Source organism: Danio rerio, chromosome 13 (assembly GCF_049306965.1).
Source record: "Danio rerio strain Tuebingen ecotype United States chromosome 13, GRCz12tu, whole genome shotgun sequence".
Lineage (NCBI taxonomy): Eukaryota > Metazoa > Chordata > Actinopteri > Cypriniformes > Danionidae > Danio > Danio rerio.
This window is the reverse complement of record NC_133188.1, coordinates 36074142-36091120: the sequence shown is the minus strand read 5'-3', so window position 1 is coordinate 36091120 and position 16979 is coordinate 36074142. Positions and strand designations below refer to the sequence as shown.

The following is a 16979-nucleotide window of genomic DNA, read 5'->3' as shown; positions in this document are numbered from 1 at the left end:
GATGCATAAACATGCATTACACTTACACTCCGAAGTTTACAAGTGTTTATTGCCTCACTACAAACATCACTGCAAATTTCACAATATACATGTTAAACTAACAAAAAACATTTGACACTGAATAAAATATAATATGTATTTCCCGCATTGATCCTTGGCTAACTGTGAATCATTCTATGAGAACATGTAAACATTGCCATTTAAGGCTCACGGTATGTCATTTCTGTGTACTGAACACTTATTATTCAGCAGTCTGCTGAACATTTCAGTCAATGATATATTCATAAAGAAGGTCAGTTGATTTATTTCTAAATGAATCAGCTGTTCTGAACTAATTATCTAAACGGGATGTTTTGCCACCCACTGGCATTTAGTAGAATAAAACACACCTAAGGCCTTCATACACTAAGGACAAATATGATACACCACAACGATAACAGTAACGACACAAAACAACATCACAGTGTTTGTTCTTTCCAATTGAAGACCAATAAAAACATTGACAGCCAATCAGCATCCATCCAGCTTTAATAAGCTCAAGCATTTAAAGTGGCAGGCAACTTAAGAGCCGCACATACTTATAACAAACATCATTATCAAGCATTGTTGTGGTCGTTATATATAGTTACTGTTCTCTGTGCAAACTGGGCTATTTTAACAACGTTTCACTATTATAAGTGGAGGCATTAACCAGAACGTTTGTCTGTAAACCAATGACAGTGTGTGAGTGTTTGTGTGTGTGTGTTGTGGGTGCCCGGGGTGCACCAGCAGCAGTGTTGGCAGTAATAATTAATGAGGTGAGTGTGTGACCTGAGTGAATGGGCAGGAAATGCTGCAGTATTGATCAGTTTAGCGAGAGGGCTGGCGCCAGCCTGGGCAGCCTGCGGTTTCACGGGTGACCACGGGGGGGGACGACTAGGGTGTGAAGTGGGGCGTAGGGGAGTGACAGACAGCCCGTGGACCACACACACACACACACTTGAACTGCCTGAAGGACAGAGAAGGAAGGGGAGAACATGTATGTAGGAACATTAGTAGCTTAAAGTTCCTTCCATGTCTCTTTCTGGCCTCAGATATGTTGGCAGGATTTTACACTAAATTTGTTTGTAGGAGCGGGACGGCCCTCTGGTCATACATGAAAAATTCATTTCGGCCTCAAGCAGACCTGAGAAAAGCCCATCGTGCAAAACCAACGAGGACGGAAATAAAAAACAGGCTGCTCTACCTGACACAACACCACTCTTTAACACACACACTCCTGTGTCCTAGGTTTGTTGAGAATTTATTACAGTTTTTGTCGTCACAGATCCACATATCAAACTGTAGAAAGTCTGTAAAAGTCTTACTTTAAAGAGAATTGTACACTTTTGACCTTAATATCTCATTGGGATTGTGTAAATCACATTTAAAATAGTCATGTGGACTTTTGCCTTATTAAATCAGTCACAGCAAACACTTTACAGACTGCAAGAAATCAACGTGCTATTGAATTTTCTGCCAATTTTCATCAGTTGATCCTTTGGTTGATAGGAGAGAATAGAATAGGACAGGACAAGAAAGTCTAAAGTGACCTGGTCAGAGAATATTAAGATAAAAAGAAAAGATGTGACTTGATCTCGAAAAATTATTTTTTTCTCGAAAAATTATATTATTTAAGACGTATTACTGATAGGCATGGAACGATAACCGATTTCAAGGTTAAACACAGTTTGAAAAAGTAAAGGTTTTAAAACTGCATAATTTTTGTATTATACCGTTCCTAAGCTATTTGTAATGCTTTTTTTTTAATGTTTTTAAACGTGTTGTAAAGAAATCTGTGTTTTTGCAACTAAAGAAGAGAGCAGGAGTCAATTAGTTATTTTAATTATTTAGCCTGACATGTATTTTGTTCAATGGGGAAAAAGGTTTTTTTTTTTGTTTTGTTTTTTACCCAGACGTTAAAAATAGAACATATTTTAGAGCAGTAACCACAATAAAGTGAAACTGTGAGTTTGTATCCAAGGTTTTATACCGTCAGATGCCTAATTACTAATGCATCAAAAGCAGCTTGTCATTGCAAAAAATTATGCAATCAGCTCAGATTAGATCAAATATACTAGAAAAAAGTTTTGTAGGAACAGGTAAACATTACATAAACTTTTAAAAACCAAATAAAACAAAAACAGCCTGCAATTGCCATTACACAGATTTTTTTTTATTATTATTTGACAATACTTGCTACACTGCTTTTTAAAGAAGTTCACATCCTAATAGAATCCTCAATTTGTGAAGTAAAAGTTTTTAGAACAGCTCCAACTTCACCATTTTGCCACCTGACTGCTGCTGATTTATTTGGGTATTGAGAGTTTTGCAATAGAAATGTACAACTCATTTTCTAAAGAAATTAAAAGCTCTGAGTAGAAAGTCACATGCTGTCATCTGGAAATCACAGCAATTAGGATATGATTTGAATGTAGAACTATATATATGAAATAAGAAGAGTTAGAGTTAGAAATGTTTACAACATTTTATATAGGTTGTAGCCAGGGGCGCAACTGCACATTTACTGAGGGGTATGCGATTTCAAGTTTTGCGCCCCCCTTAACCCCGCATTTTTTTATCATCAACAAATGAAATAGTAAAAGTATAATTACACTTATGTAAAGTCACAAAGAATTACATCTCATCCCAACCCAAATTTCTTCTTAGTTCTGTTTTCCGCACCAAATGTTTATAGCACCTTGACATGTCTTGTTTTTGTACTTTTTGTACATTTGTCAAAACAAAATGATAGATATGGGAGGCAAAAAAACTTAAAATGTAATCACTTCTCACATGCATATGTGAGGGGTGTAAGGTCTGTCTTCGCATGAACAATTGACTGAAACTGCTATCACACCTTTCACAAAGTGAAATAAAAAAGACTGTACAATGTTTAAGGTAAAAAAATAGAGACAAACTGCCTGAAATGTTTTATTTTATCAAAATATTATAGGCCAACTTTTTTGGAACTAAATTGAACTAGTTTTGAGCACAAACAAAATGTTTTCTATTTCGGGCTCCACGTCTCTTTTCTCTTCTCTCCATTTTGAACATGTGACTGTAACCGAGCAACGGATCAATCAAAAGGTCAACGAAGAGGGAGGAGTGGTATAATTTTGTATTCAATAAAATACAATTGTATATTCATATAAAATGCAGGATAAACATTTTTTTCAACCAAAAATATGTATTTATTTTGTTTAATATGTATAATAACATGCATAATTTCAAAAATAGTTTTGGCACAATGGCGCCCCCCCATGTGTGGCGCCCCTATGCACCGCATACACTGCATACCCCCTTTTTGCGCCACTGGTTGTAGCATCCAAGGTAAGCACAAGTGCTATTTTTACACACTTGTCCATCCTCTCCATTGTAACTAAACTGTGTCAGCTTACATGTGTTTGCGTCCACATATATTTGTCATTTTGCAAAGGTAAGCTTTGTTTAGACAAATTTAAAATCTGGTTTCAGAGCACATCATAGTACCCTTATAAAGATAATCAATAATATTTGCCTAAATATGTATTCAGGCAAACTAACAGTGCAGATGTTGCTTGATCTCAGTTCAGCATTTGACACTGTCGATCACAGCATACTTCGGATAGGCTGGAAAACTGGGTTGGACTGTAAGGGACGATCTTCAAATGGTTCAGCTCTTACCCTGAAGGGAGAAGTTACTATACCAGTATAGGTGACCATAGGTCGAGGTGGACACCCATGACATGTGGAGTCCCACAAGATTCAATTCTGGCACCTCTCCTGTTCAACCTTTATATGCTCCCACTGAGCCAAATAATGAGGAAAAAAACTAATTTCCTATACCACAGCTATGCTGATGACACTCAGATCTACTTAGCCTTACTGCCTAATGACTAAAGCCCCATTGACACCCTCTGCCAATGCACTGATGAAATGAAATGAACAGTTGGATATGCCAAAACTTTCTTCAGTTAAACAAAGAGAATAACTGAAGTCATTGCGTTTGGGAACAGAGATGAGTGAATGCGTACATTGGCTCTAAGGTTCAAACAACAAAAAATAAGGTTAAGAATCTTGGTGTGATTCTGGAGTCAGATATGAGTTTTAGTAGTCATGTCAAAGCAGTAATTAAATCAGCAAACTATCATCTCAAAAACATTGCAAGAATTAGATGCTTTGTTTCCAGTGTGGACTTGTTCATGCTTTTATCAGCAGCAGGGTGGATTACTGTAATGGACTCCTTACTGGCCATACCATAAAGATAGTCAGACAGTTGCAGCTCATCCAGAACGCTGTGGCCAGGATTCTGACCAGAACCAGAAAATCAGAGCACATCACACCTGTCCTGATGTCTTTACACTGGCTCCCAGTTACATTCAACAGAGATTTAAGTATTATTACTTGTCTATAAATCACTAAATAGCCTAGGACCTCAATACATTACAGATATGCTCACTGAATACAAACCTAACGGATCCCTTAGATCAGTATGATCAAGTAAATTAGAAATTCCAAGAGTTCAGTAAAAGCAGGGAGAATTAGCCTTCAGCAACTTCACCCTCCACTGCTGGAATCAGCTTTTTAGAAATTGTCAGATGTGCTCCAACATTAGGTATATTTAAATCAAGACTTAAAATACATATATTTAGCTGTGTCTTTACTAAATGAGCACTGTGCTACGTCCGACAGGTCGCACTATAATGTCTTTCATTTTCATTCTTTTATAACCTGTTTTAACACATTTCAATAATTTTTATTATTTGTTTTTATTTTCTTATATTTGTCTCTTTTATTCCTGTTTATGTAAATTACTTTGAATTGCCCCTCTGTATGAAATGTGCTATATAAATAAACGTGCCTTGCCTTGCCTTCAGTACTGTTGTACTATTAGCTAAGGGCTGTAAATGTAATATTTTTTGTTTTGTTGCATAGACCAATTATTTCACTACATAAGACCTTATTGTCTTACCTAATTAATGTTGTTTATTTTACTTTCAAAGTGGCAAAAGCTGTTGACTTGCATTTTATGAATTATGAAGGGTAAAAAATCTTCTTTATGTCATTCAATAATTCATTTTCTTGTCGGCTTAATCCCTTTATTAATCCGGGGTCGCCAAAGCGGAATGAACCGCCAACTTATCCAGCACGTTTTTATGCAGCGGATGCCCATCCAGTCGCAACCCATCTCTGGGAAACATCCACACACACATTCACACACACACTCATAAAATACGGACAATTTAGCCTCCCCAATTCACCTGTACCGCATGTCTTTGGACTGTGGGAGAAACCGGAGTACCCAGAGGAAACCCAGGCGAATGCAGGGAGAACATGCAAACTCCAGACCGAAACGCCAACTGAGCCGAGGCTCGAACCAGCGACCCAGCGAGATTCTTGCTGTGAGGCAACAGCACTACCTACTGCGCCACTGCTTCGCCCTTCCTTGTCCTACTGAAGAAATCTTAGAAGGACTAAAGGTGAGTAATGGCAGAAAAAAAATATATAACTACTCCCATACATTACACACACAATAAATATAGAAGAATCTGAATTTATTTACTTAGGGCTATAACTAGCTTTTGTGTGAGCTCTCATCAATCACATTTGTTTAGTTTGAAAATATGTACTACTGCCCTACAGTTGGTATTTTGGACATTTAACAACAGATATATGTGTGTTATGGGGGTCAGACGGCGGCTTATCAAAAGTCAGACATACACACAGACTTGCAGTGTGAATTTATGGCCGACAGTATCATCATCCACGTAACTTGATACTGTCTGTTTTTGCGCATGGAAATGATTTTTGCGGTTTGGCGATTTGTGGCAATCCGAGCCCTTGATGACATGGTGGCTGGATTCACACAGGTGAAGCGAGGGAGACAGAGAGAGAGAGCGTATGAAACCAGCTTGACTTCAGCAAAGCTCAAAGCTTTGTGTTTGAACCACTTTGAGTTATTTTGGGACTAGAGGAGGTTGGTTGGAGATTATTCACCTACTGTAGATTTGGTCGCTGTGCATTGATACTACATTAATTAATTAGACAGTGTTTTAGGGCTTTGTATAATACTGTTATTGGCAAGAGCTCTTGTTTTGCATGCAGGTAGTTTGTCACATGTGCTTTAGACCAGGGGTTCCCAAACTTTTTAGGCTGCAACCCTTAAAATAACAATACCAGTGACTTGCGACTGCCAAAATCTCCTTAGGTGGTTATAAATATGCAAACATTGCTCGCACAACATAATAGTTGTTTTTATTAACAACTATATTGTCATTTTTATAGCCATTTATTTATTTATTTAATATTAACCTCAACTAAAGAGACTGATGGAGTTAAAGTTTTCAGCACAAATTTATTCTTGGTTTATCTTTGGAGACTAGGGTTGCACGGTTTACAGGAAACTATGGTAGTATTGCCATACTAAGGCTCCAAAATACTGGTGGTGCCACTGTAGATGGTAAACAGTAGTACCGCCATTTAATGGTTTATCTACAACAGATAATGTTGCAGGTGGAAAAGTCACTAAAATGCTCATACATTTATGCAACAAACAATGAACCATTTTATAGGAATAGGAGCCCTTTAAGATTGCAAAACTATGTAGAATTCGCTTCAGTTCGAATGCACATCTGAATCAGTTCATTTCTGCTCCTGTCAATATGATTTATTAGCCACCACGACAATCTCTTTAAAAGTGAAATTTTGAATTACTTTGGATTGTTACCTGACAAGACTGAAAACAAAATGATTGAAAAACCCAAAATAGCAACAGGAAACATTGAAATAATGTTTAACCACTTCATGTAGCCTAATTTTAGTGGAAAAATGCTCTTTGGTAACAAATTCGAAAGTGGGGTGCAAATAATACTTTTTGGTTTTAAGGGAATTGTGAATTAAATTCAAGTAGGCCTAGTATAACATAAAATATAGCTTTTCTGACCTTTTACTTTATAATTTGAGTTATGAATTACCTCAGCTGGTAAAGTATCGTAAGATTAATAAATGGTATCTATTGGAAACTACCACTTAGAGATCAATGTTCAGTTGTGGTCTGTATTTTTTATGTATTTGATTGCAATAAATGTGTCAGAAAGTTTAACCTGGTGCTATAAAATCAATCTGCTGCAGCTGACAATATTACTGTGTTGTTAATCTAACGTAAACACACCAATCCAATGAAAAAAAATAAATTTAAAGGCTGATGGCTTTTCATTTCCATACTGTTTTTTTGTTTGTTTGTTTTTTAACTATTTTTTATCTTCTGTGGGTTATGGTTAAAACAGTGTAATTATAATAGTTTAATAAATTTTATTTGACATTTTAAATCAAGCGACCCACTGTCATTGTCCTATGACCCCCTCTTTGAATCTGTTTTAGACTTTACCTTCAGTCTGCTGTAGGTTGATGGATGTCCTGGATTCTAGTCTCTTTTCGGTTACAGATGTGTGAAACTCTTTACACACCCTCACACCATAATGTTTCCTCTTTCTGGTACATTCCATCAGTCCAGGTGCAGTGACAAACCTGAATTAAGCAATACAAAACCTGGTGAATTTAGTACAGCTAAGGTGTTATGTTGCTTTATAAAATGGTTACTACTCAAATATATAGCAAATGCAAAGTGTGTTCGTTTTTAATAGTTAAATCCTTAAATGCCATGCTTCTGTTAGAAAATTTGACAGCGTAAACATTAAAAACAATGCATTTGCTTGTACGCGCAGGCCTACCTGCTCATCTCAGCAGAAAACTCTTGAAATTAAACAATTACGAAAAATAACCATGTTTTTGACAAACATTTGTATAACCAGGTTTACTGTTGTTAAATAATGGTTAGTGTAGCAATACCATGGCTAATGTGTGGCTAAGGTGGTTTATCGCGTTTTGTTTGTAGTGGTCACGTGTTTGTGTCTATATGAACGCGCCTCGCTCCATCAATCGAAGTCAAGGAATGGTCCATGTGTTGTATTTATTTCAACCATGCAAACAATAACAAGTTGATGATTTTTGTTATGAAATAGAAGTAAAACGGCAGTTTGTGATAATTTGTAAAATAATAATAATAATAATTATATATATATATATATATATATATATATATATATATATATATATATATATATATATATATATATATATATATAGCCACTTTGTAAATAAAGCTAAATTATTTGTCACTGTTAATTGGCAGAAATTTGAGAAGGCATTATTTTTCCAATTGAATTTGGAATTTTTCTAAAAAAAAAAACTAAAATCTAAAATGTCAAAAATCCTAATTCTGTCAGTCGACAGGAACTTAGCCTATGCCATAGAGACATGACCCTAAACAAAACAAAATTATAATCGTAAAGAGTTGGAGTTGGTGGTTTTATTGCAGAATCCTACCCTTTATTTTGGCAATAACGCTCTGAAATATCCCCATTTGATTTGACGGATGTGATTCTTTTCCTCTTGAGGTAAAAAATTAGATGAGCGTCTGCTGAAATGAGTCTTTAACGAGCAGCGCGAAGCTCCCCGTTCAATGCGCGCGCGCGTCCCACAGAACAGAAGCGCGAGCATCATCGCATGAGCGCGTGATGGATCAAACAGCCCACATTACCTGAATAATGACCGACCGGCGCCTCAACACACCCACATCTCAAAGAGCCACTGCTCCGTGACTTAATGCAGACATCGCTAATGCAGACATTACTAATGCGCGTTACGGGACATTGGTCACATCGGGTGCAGCTGATGATGAGTGTCTGAGAACAGTTTCTGATGGGCGTTTGCGTGCGAGGACGAATATAAGCAGTGGATTTGTTTCACCTATTTGCTTTTATAGTGCATGATGTTGCATTATATTGTGCTAGTCTTGAAACAGACAATGCAGCCAAAAGATAATCTTTAAATGTTATGTTGTAAAGAGTTAGTTTGAGTGTAAGAGTTGTTTTTGAGTGTATTGTTTTGCTGCATCTATCTATCTATCTATCTATCTATCTATCTATCTATCTATCTATCTATCTATCTATCTATCTATCTATCTATCTATCTATCTATCTATCTATCTATCTATCTATCTATCTATCTATCTATCTATCTATCTATCTATCTATCTATCTATCTATCTATCTAATCTATCTGTATTTCTTTCTGTCTAATACAGTTTTGGTGGACATTCACGTTTGCCCTGCAGTACTTGTCATATCCACTAGACGGCAGTTAAGTGGTAGACCGGCTGTAAACAGCATTTAACCGACAGTTAACTTTATCAAAATGTAGAAAATGTAAAACTATGAACAAGTTAAAACGTGCTAAAAGTAGTTCTGGGCTTTAACTGTTAAGGTGAAAAGAAACACATGTAAAAAATATATATTTTAGGTATTTATTTACAGTAGGCTAATTTTACTAACCTAATTTTAGACATTTAAAATCAAAGTTTATACATTTATTTTTTGGCCAAAAGTTGGATTTAGTGAATCAAGCAAATCAAATTAGCTTGGCTATATAAAGACTTGGTCTTTAAGCTATTTCCATAGAACATGTTTTAAAAAAAACAACAACTAGCCTATATTTACAACCCAAATATTTATTGTAAAACCTTTTGTGAGAACAAAGTACAGCCAGACAGTTCGTGGAAACCCACGTTTGCTTTTCTTGGTGTTGCTTACATTTCCAATGTTGACTGAGAATGTACGTCATTTATTTAACTGTACAACATTTAAATCAATGATGTTTTAGATTAACAAAACTTAAAGTAAAAAAACAGTAACAGAAATATAATACAGTCGTTATTTTGCTAAATAGGCTTTATGTATATTTACAAGCTCTGTTCATTTAATAATTTTCGATGTAATAACTTTTACCAAAAGCATGATTTTCTTAAACAAATGCTGCTATATACACCGCATGTGTTTGGTCACAAGCGTCTATGACGTTGGTGATTTTATACTCGTGGAACTCATGCGCGCGACTCGAGGGGCCTCTCGAAATGACTGGGTCACGAGAAGTCCCACACCAGCGCGCACTCCGTGCATTTCACGGCCACGGCGCAGCAGCACGGGGATTCACGTGGGGTGGGCTGGCAAAAACCCACAGCAAACCCACAGCTGTGCGGAAATGACACAGTACCGTCACGTCACGCGAGAGGGCACTGACTAGAGAAAAAAGCAGCGAAGAGAAACACGGACAACAGTTACCCGTGGACAAATCCACTGGATTTAAATACGCGACTATGGCCGATGCCTCGTAACCTATTGCACAGGGCTGCCCGGCGTCGCAAAGGTGAGTTTGATTTCCACCGCGCAGGTAGTTTATGCGCGCCGTGTGGCGAGAGACGGAGCGAAAACTCATCGGTGGATGTTTTTCTTGCCGCGTCACGCAAGAGGGAGAGTTGCGCACGGGGGAGGGAGGGGAGACACGAGAGAGAAGGACAGGACTCAGCATTACTGCAAATACATTAACAGCAGCACATTCTTTCCTAAAGACTTATGAAGTAAGGAGCGCAGCGGGGAGCTGTTTGTCCGACTGACTCCCCGGTTGAACCGATCCGTGGGGTTTCCACTGGAAGAATGAGGAAGTGGAGCCGGTGGCCGGGGGTCTGTACGGTGAAGCAGCGCCTCTCCGGTGCTCTGGCGAGACTTCACGGTGCAAGACATGGAAAACAAATAGGAAAACAACCTCACATAACTCTACCGTGAAGAAAAACCAGTTCGAGAATAAAGTTTTTACATATTTCTTCATTTTCTCACACTTTTCATAAGTTAACATTTGTGACAGTCATGTGCAATACTGACTCAGAAGACAAATGCATCCTTTAAAAAACAAGTAATTATAGAGAAACCTTGACAATGTGACAGTCCGATATTCCGACTGTCAGATATTAAACAATCACGGGTCTTGTGTGTCTCTTCCCAGGACATGAGCTCTTCTCTGTGCATGGTTAATGCAGATGGACAGGTGCCTGATAAAAGTATGTAAAGACTCACAGTAAAAATATTCTAAATTTTCTTTGCTCATGCAGTGAGAACTTTCATTAAACATCAAGGCTTTCTCTGTGTACTAACATGCATCACATCAAATTAACCAGTCTAAATCGAAATTTCCTGTCAAATCAACTGATTTACCTTATCAAATCAAATATAGATGTTGTATTTGGAAGTGGACCTGGTAGGGGTTTATTAGTGACAATATCACATGAAATGAAATAAAGTAGACACTCAAAAATGAAGTTTTACTCCCTTTTTACTCACCTCGAGTGGATACAAACCTTTATAAGTTTTATTATTCTGTTGAACACAAAATAAGTTATTTTGAAGAAAGCTATAAAACTGTAACCATTGACTACCATAGTATTTGTTTTTTTCTATCATGGAAGTCAATGGAAACCTAGCTTTTGTCAATATTGAACAATAAAGGGTGAGTAAAGGATGAACTGCCCCTTTAATGAGAGTGTAAATACAAAAATACACAAAAAGATAGCTGATTTTTAATGCATTTGAACTACATGCTAAGGAATGATTGAATAAAAAAACTATATTGGTTGATTTTGACATTAAAGTCAGCATGACATTAAAATGGACAGTTCTAATTTTTTAAAGAAGTTTGTAATGTTTACCAGGGCACTTATTCCTTTTAATATAAGAACTTCAAAAGGACAGGAAACCGAAAAAAAGTCAAGTTTAAAGAGATGCATGTTACTACCAGCTGTAAATCTGAAAAGGATTAAACAAAGCCAGATCCTGTCACCTCATTACAGCTGCTAAAACTTGTGAGATAATGTTTATCAGTATTTCTTAGTAATTATAAACACTTGGGCTTTTCTCTAGAAGTTAAAGTCGAGAAAGATGCAGAGGACGTTATTGAAAACACAGAGGGAAAGATGGAGAGTTTCTTTAAGAGCATTACAAAACGAGCATCTACAGGTTCTGACGTGGAAAGGCCAAACAGTGGGAAGAGGATCAAGGTGACAACACCGGTAAGCATCTTTAAAACAAAATGTACATTTGTTAAATCACAACATTAATTCCTATGCAGGTTTAGCACAGTATTTGATATGGTAGAAGTTGTCATGATGCGTTAAAAGGATAGTTCACCCAAAATTAAAATTTTCTAATTATTTAATCACCCTTGAGTGGTTCCAAACCTTTACGAGTTTCTTTCTGTTGAACACAATTTTTTTGATATTCTGAATAAAGCTGAAAACATGCAACCACTGACTTCCATAAGAAGAAAAACAAATACTATGGAAGTCAATGGTTGCAGGTTTCCAGCTTTGTAAAGCTTATTTATAAATTAATTCCGATAGGAGCATGTGCTTATGATTGATCACGGCTGCTCCACCATTAGCTAACACACCCCTACTCATCCTCCTTTTCCTTATAGCAGGGGTCACCAATCTCGGTCCTGGAGGGCCGTTGTCCCTGCAGGGTTTAGCTCCAACTTGCTTTTACACACCTGCCTGGATGTTTCAAGTATACCTAGTAAGACCTTGATTAGCTTATTCAGATGTGTTTGATAAGAGTTAGAGCTAAGATCTGGAGGACACCGGCCCTCCAGGAACAAGTTTGGTGACCCCTGCCTTATAGGGTGGCATGATGGTCCAGTGGTTAACTCTGTTGCCTCATAGCAAGAACGTCACTGGCTCAATTCCTTAACAGGCCAGTTGACATTTATGTGCAGAGTTTACATGTTCCCCTGTGCTCACGTGGATTTCCCCCAGGTTCTCCGGTTTTCTCCCACAGTCCAAAGCCATGCATCATAAGTTAATTGACCTATCTAAATTGTCACTACAGTCGAGCTTTTAAGCAGCAGTATATATCTATATAGCAATTCCTGATTTGTTATTAGCCCTAAATAAGGGGTTTCTCGAGACCTACCTAAGCTAAAACTCCCCTCTCACCCTCAAACGGAAGAGAGCCCCAGGCTTGAGGATCCTATGAGCTCAGAGCTTTCTTCTGCATGCCAAACTTACTTTAATAATCAATTATCAGCTAAGTGTGTATTTCAGAATATTTTCTTTTATGATCAAAAGAAGAAAGAAACTCATAAAGGTTTGAAACGAGGATAAGTATATGATGACAGAATTTTCATTTTTGGCTGAACCACCCCTTTAACAAACAGGCAATCTGTTCTCGGACATTGTGTTTGGTGCAAATTATTAACAGCAACATCTCACACTCACTTTTAGGCCGGAGAAAACCTCCTTGACAGCAGTTCAGATGACGGAAGCAGGTCATGCTCATACGTCCACAGATCTTCTCCAGAGCAGATTTCCATCTCTTCATACAGAAAACCACTCTACAGCATCACACATCGTATCTCTGAGCGTAAAGCTGCATCCAGTCTGGACCAGAGTGAAGCCCACAATGGGGTGAGAGCAAGCCAGAATGGTGTCCACTTCCAAAAACTAGGCAACTCTAGAAAGCATCACATGTTTAAGGCTTCCCCAACTGTAGGGGTCACAGGATCTCCTGCTTCCTTGGATTCTCACCTCTACCCACTCATTGAGAAGATGTTTTTCCTCCTTAACACACTGAATTCCAGCATGACCCAGCTACACAGTAAGGTGGACTTACTTTCGCTGGAAGTGACGCGAATAAAAAAACAAATGAAGCCCTCTGAGATGGTCATGGAATTTCAGCCTCCTCCTGAATACCAGCTGACCAGTGAGGAACTCGCCCAACTGATGGAGCAAACGTCCACCGCGGGTGAGCTTGGCTGCAGGCTTCTCGTTCAACTGTTCCCAGAACTTTTCACAACAAAGGAATGTGCGCACGGCTGCAGCACATGCAGCCTCACAAGTAAACGGACATTAGATTCATTGCATCTTCAGCTAATACGCAACTATGTGGAGGCCTGCTACCCGCTAGTGAAAAATGAAAACGTCTGGCAGACAGAATGCTTGCTGCAGATCAATGACTTCTTGAATCGTTACTGGGCTCAGAAGGACATGGAGAGTGGTCAGGTGTGTGACAAACAGGCTCCGATGGTTGTCGGGTTTGACATAGAACCAAATCACACTTGCCATTTCATTAGCGAAGATGCCCAAGATGAAACTCTTTCCCTCAACTCTGGAGAGAACAACGATGTTCATTCTAACAATGTCAGCTCGGATGTAGTGCTGGACTCCCATGAGGCTGCTGGTGATGACTCTGAAGACTTAACGTCCCCGGAGGAGCTTGTCATTTTTTTGTTGAACAGACTCTTCCCGGAGGTGTTTGAGGAGGGCAAGTTGCCAGAGGGCCACAACAGCATTGGACAGTTAATCACTGACTCAGACAGACTAGAAATTCTGCGAAAATACATGGAGGCCAATTTCCCTGATATTCCAGAGGACACCTGGTTGCAGTTGTGTGTGCAACGAATGGAGGAAGCACTGGAGAACGCTTCAACCAGTGGGAACGGAGAGATGTACAACACTACCCGTCTACCTGACAACATCTCTATTGTTAAAATCAGTGACCTGTGTGATTACGAGAAACCAAATCGCAGGTCTAAGAAATCATGGCTAGAGCCTATGGATTTTGACAAACTAGAGATTCCTCTTCCGAACTTTGATGTTCCTCAGGAGTATTTACTTACTAAGGAACAGCTAAAGAATAACTACGAATGCAGTCTGTCAATTGGGAACTTTGCATCTCGTCTCCTGGTTCTCATGTTCCCTGAGCTCTTCACTAACGAGAACGCACGTAAATATTACAACTGCAGCGGATCTCTAGGCAAGAAACAGCTAGATCCTTTACGAATAAGTCTCATCCGACATTATGTACAACTGCTCTACCCACAAGCTAAGAACGACCGCGTATGGACCCTTGAGTTTGTCGGCAAACTTGATGAACGATGTAGACGACGAGATACCGACCAACGACGTTCATATCAACAACAGCGGAAAGCCTGTTCACCTGATCAAGAGCCTGACCCGAATGACTCCCTGTTATCTGCTGGCCAAATCAATGCTCTTACTTCTGATCGCTTGAAAGAGGACTTTGAAGTCCTGTCTTCACCCCTGGAGAAAAGCAGCAAAGATTTCTGCAAGATTCCTCTCGAGGACCTCTCGGTACCCACCCCAGACTTCCCAGTGCCTTCTGAATACCTGCTTACGGATGCTGAAGTGAGGGAGATTGTCCAACAGAGTCTGTCTGTGGGAAATTTTGCTGCTCGCCTTCTCGTCCGCCTCTTCCCCGAGCTTTTCACACAGGAAAATTTGCGGCTGCAGTATAACCACTCTGGGGCCTGCAACAAGAAGCAGCTGGACCCCATGCGCCTTCGACTTATTCGTCATTACGTGGAAGCCGTCTATCCTGTTGACAAGATGGAGGAGGTGTGGCACTATGAATGTGTGCCAAGCATCGACGAGCGCTGTAGACGGCCCAATCGCAAGAAATGTGACATTCTAAAGAAGGCAAAGAGATCAAACAACACTGTGACTTACTCTTGAACAATGTTCCTGCAAACTGCAGATCTGTTTTCCTATTTTACACAACATACCTGTTATTTGCACAAGCAGATTTTAACCTATCCTTGTTTAAGGTCCGGTTTGGCTGGTTAAATTCAAATGTTGGCCTTTAAATGGGACAGATTAGTAGGTGACAAAAAAGTTTGTGACTGAAGCCACTATCACCTGATAGTTATTAGTGTTACTATTTATATGCCAAAATAGAGTGTTGCAGGAATGACGTCAGAACACGGAATGAATGATGTTTAGTGTTCCCTAATGTAAAATAAGGTCTCTGGTAAATATAACTCCAGAACTCCCTAGAGGTTCTTATCTGTAATGTATGATTTATAAAATACTCAAAACAGTACAGGTTTTTAAAACCCAGGTTCATTCTGAAAACGTACCTCTATGTACATTTCTGGAGAGTGCCAAATACGTCCCAGGAGCTGCGTTTTTTGCAGCTTTTTTTTAATCCACCAGAGGCCACTGTGTACACTTTTTGAAATCTCAAATTTCTCTTGCACCTGTTGTCCTCGCGTAAATGCGTAAGGCCGCTGTCAACTGACTGTTTGACTGGTTGAATGACTGACTGACCGATCAACTGACCCACTCTCCTTCTTCCCTAAACACTACCAATAGTAATTACAAAAGCACTTATTGACCCATCAACCCCCTTCCCTAATCCCAACCGAGTTTAAAAAGCAATCCAAAAAAAGAAATCCCTTGCCTAATATTAATCACGTTTTCAGATTTTATCACATTCTCACCCTGTTATTTACTTGTTTATTTTATTTTTTGAATTCTGTTTTTGTCTGACTTTGTCCTGCTTTCTGGAATTGTTTTTCACCGGACTCAAACTCTCATCAATCAAGTCCCCAACGTATATGGCGAGCTAACTGGACAAACGTAAAAGTGTCCATACGGAAGTAAGCAGTCAGCTGTAGGCGAGAAAAGGATATAACCGCCCCATATTGTTCGTTTTAAAGATGAAATGCAGCCATACATATTTCTGGCTACGTAATTCGTGATCTCCAGAAACGTATACAGGCCTCTGTTTTCAGAATGAGCCTATGTTTGGATTTCAATTTGGATATATCCAATCTAGATTGCAGAGAAAAAGCAAATCATATTGTCTTTACCTCAATTTTTTTTCCTAAATTGAAAAACACCCCGAGGCAAATATATGTAGGGAATCAATTGTGAATTATTCTTCCAGGTTCTAACATAATTCTTTCACTACTCTATATTATTGATGTTATTCTAATGTCTAATTAATAGATAAGCTAAAGGTAGCCTTAATCAATTAAAATGTAAACTTTTAGTTCTTTAAAAAATAGGTCACTTTAGATAGGGGTGAGGGCAGAGAAGATATATATAAATATATATTTTTTGTTTGTTTGTTTTAAGTTGTAGCAATGTTGCATCACTGGCTTTTCTAATTATCAGCATATTGAAGTGTGTCCTGCCTTACAGGAAGTCGATCTTAATTATATGTACTAAACTATAGCACCAGGTTAAACGTTATATATTTTTAAATAAAAATATCACTTCCTAGCCGAGA

At 38.5% G+C, this 16979-nt stretch overlaps 1 protein-coding gene across 2 annotated transcripts; it reads left to right on the top strand.

The window, feature by feature from the left end:
* Positions 1 to 10100: 10100 nt before the first annotated feature.
* bend3 (BEN domain containing 3) lies at positions 10101 to 16977 on the top strand. Of its 2 annotated transcripts, none has more exons than NM_001145591.1 (4): positions 10101 to 10263; positions 10897 to 10951; positions 11808 to 11956; positions 13169 to 16977. In NM_001145591.1, exons 2-4 carry the CDS (start codon positions 10900 to 10902, stop codon positions 15416 to 15418), a joined length of 2451 nt encoding a protein of 816 aa, NP_001139063.1. In that variant the 5' UTR covers positions 10101 to 10263; positions 10897 to 10899; the 3' UTR covers positions 15419 to 16977. The 2 variants fall into 2 exon arrangements, with proteins under 2 accessions (NP_001139063.1, XP_068068999.1); XM_068212898.2 differs by having other exon boundaries at positions 10135 to 10806.
* The last annotated feature ends 2 nt before the right edge of the window (positions 16978 to 16979 follow it).

Excerpts from the sequence above, each read along its gene's own strand:
- bend3 (NM_001145591.1), top strand. The coding sequence starts at position 10,900 with ATGAGCTCTTCTCTGTGCATGGTTAATGCAGATGGACAGGTGCCTGAT. Across the intron at positions 10,952-11,807 it reads TGGACAGGTGCCTGATAAAA|AAGTTAAAGTCGAGAAAGAT; the intron begins GTATGTAAAGAC and ends GCTTTTCTCTAG. Across the intron at positions 11,957-13,168 it reads GGATCAAGGTGACAACACCG|GCCGGAGAAAACCTCCTTGA; the intron begins GTAAGCATCTTT and ends ACTCACTTTTAG.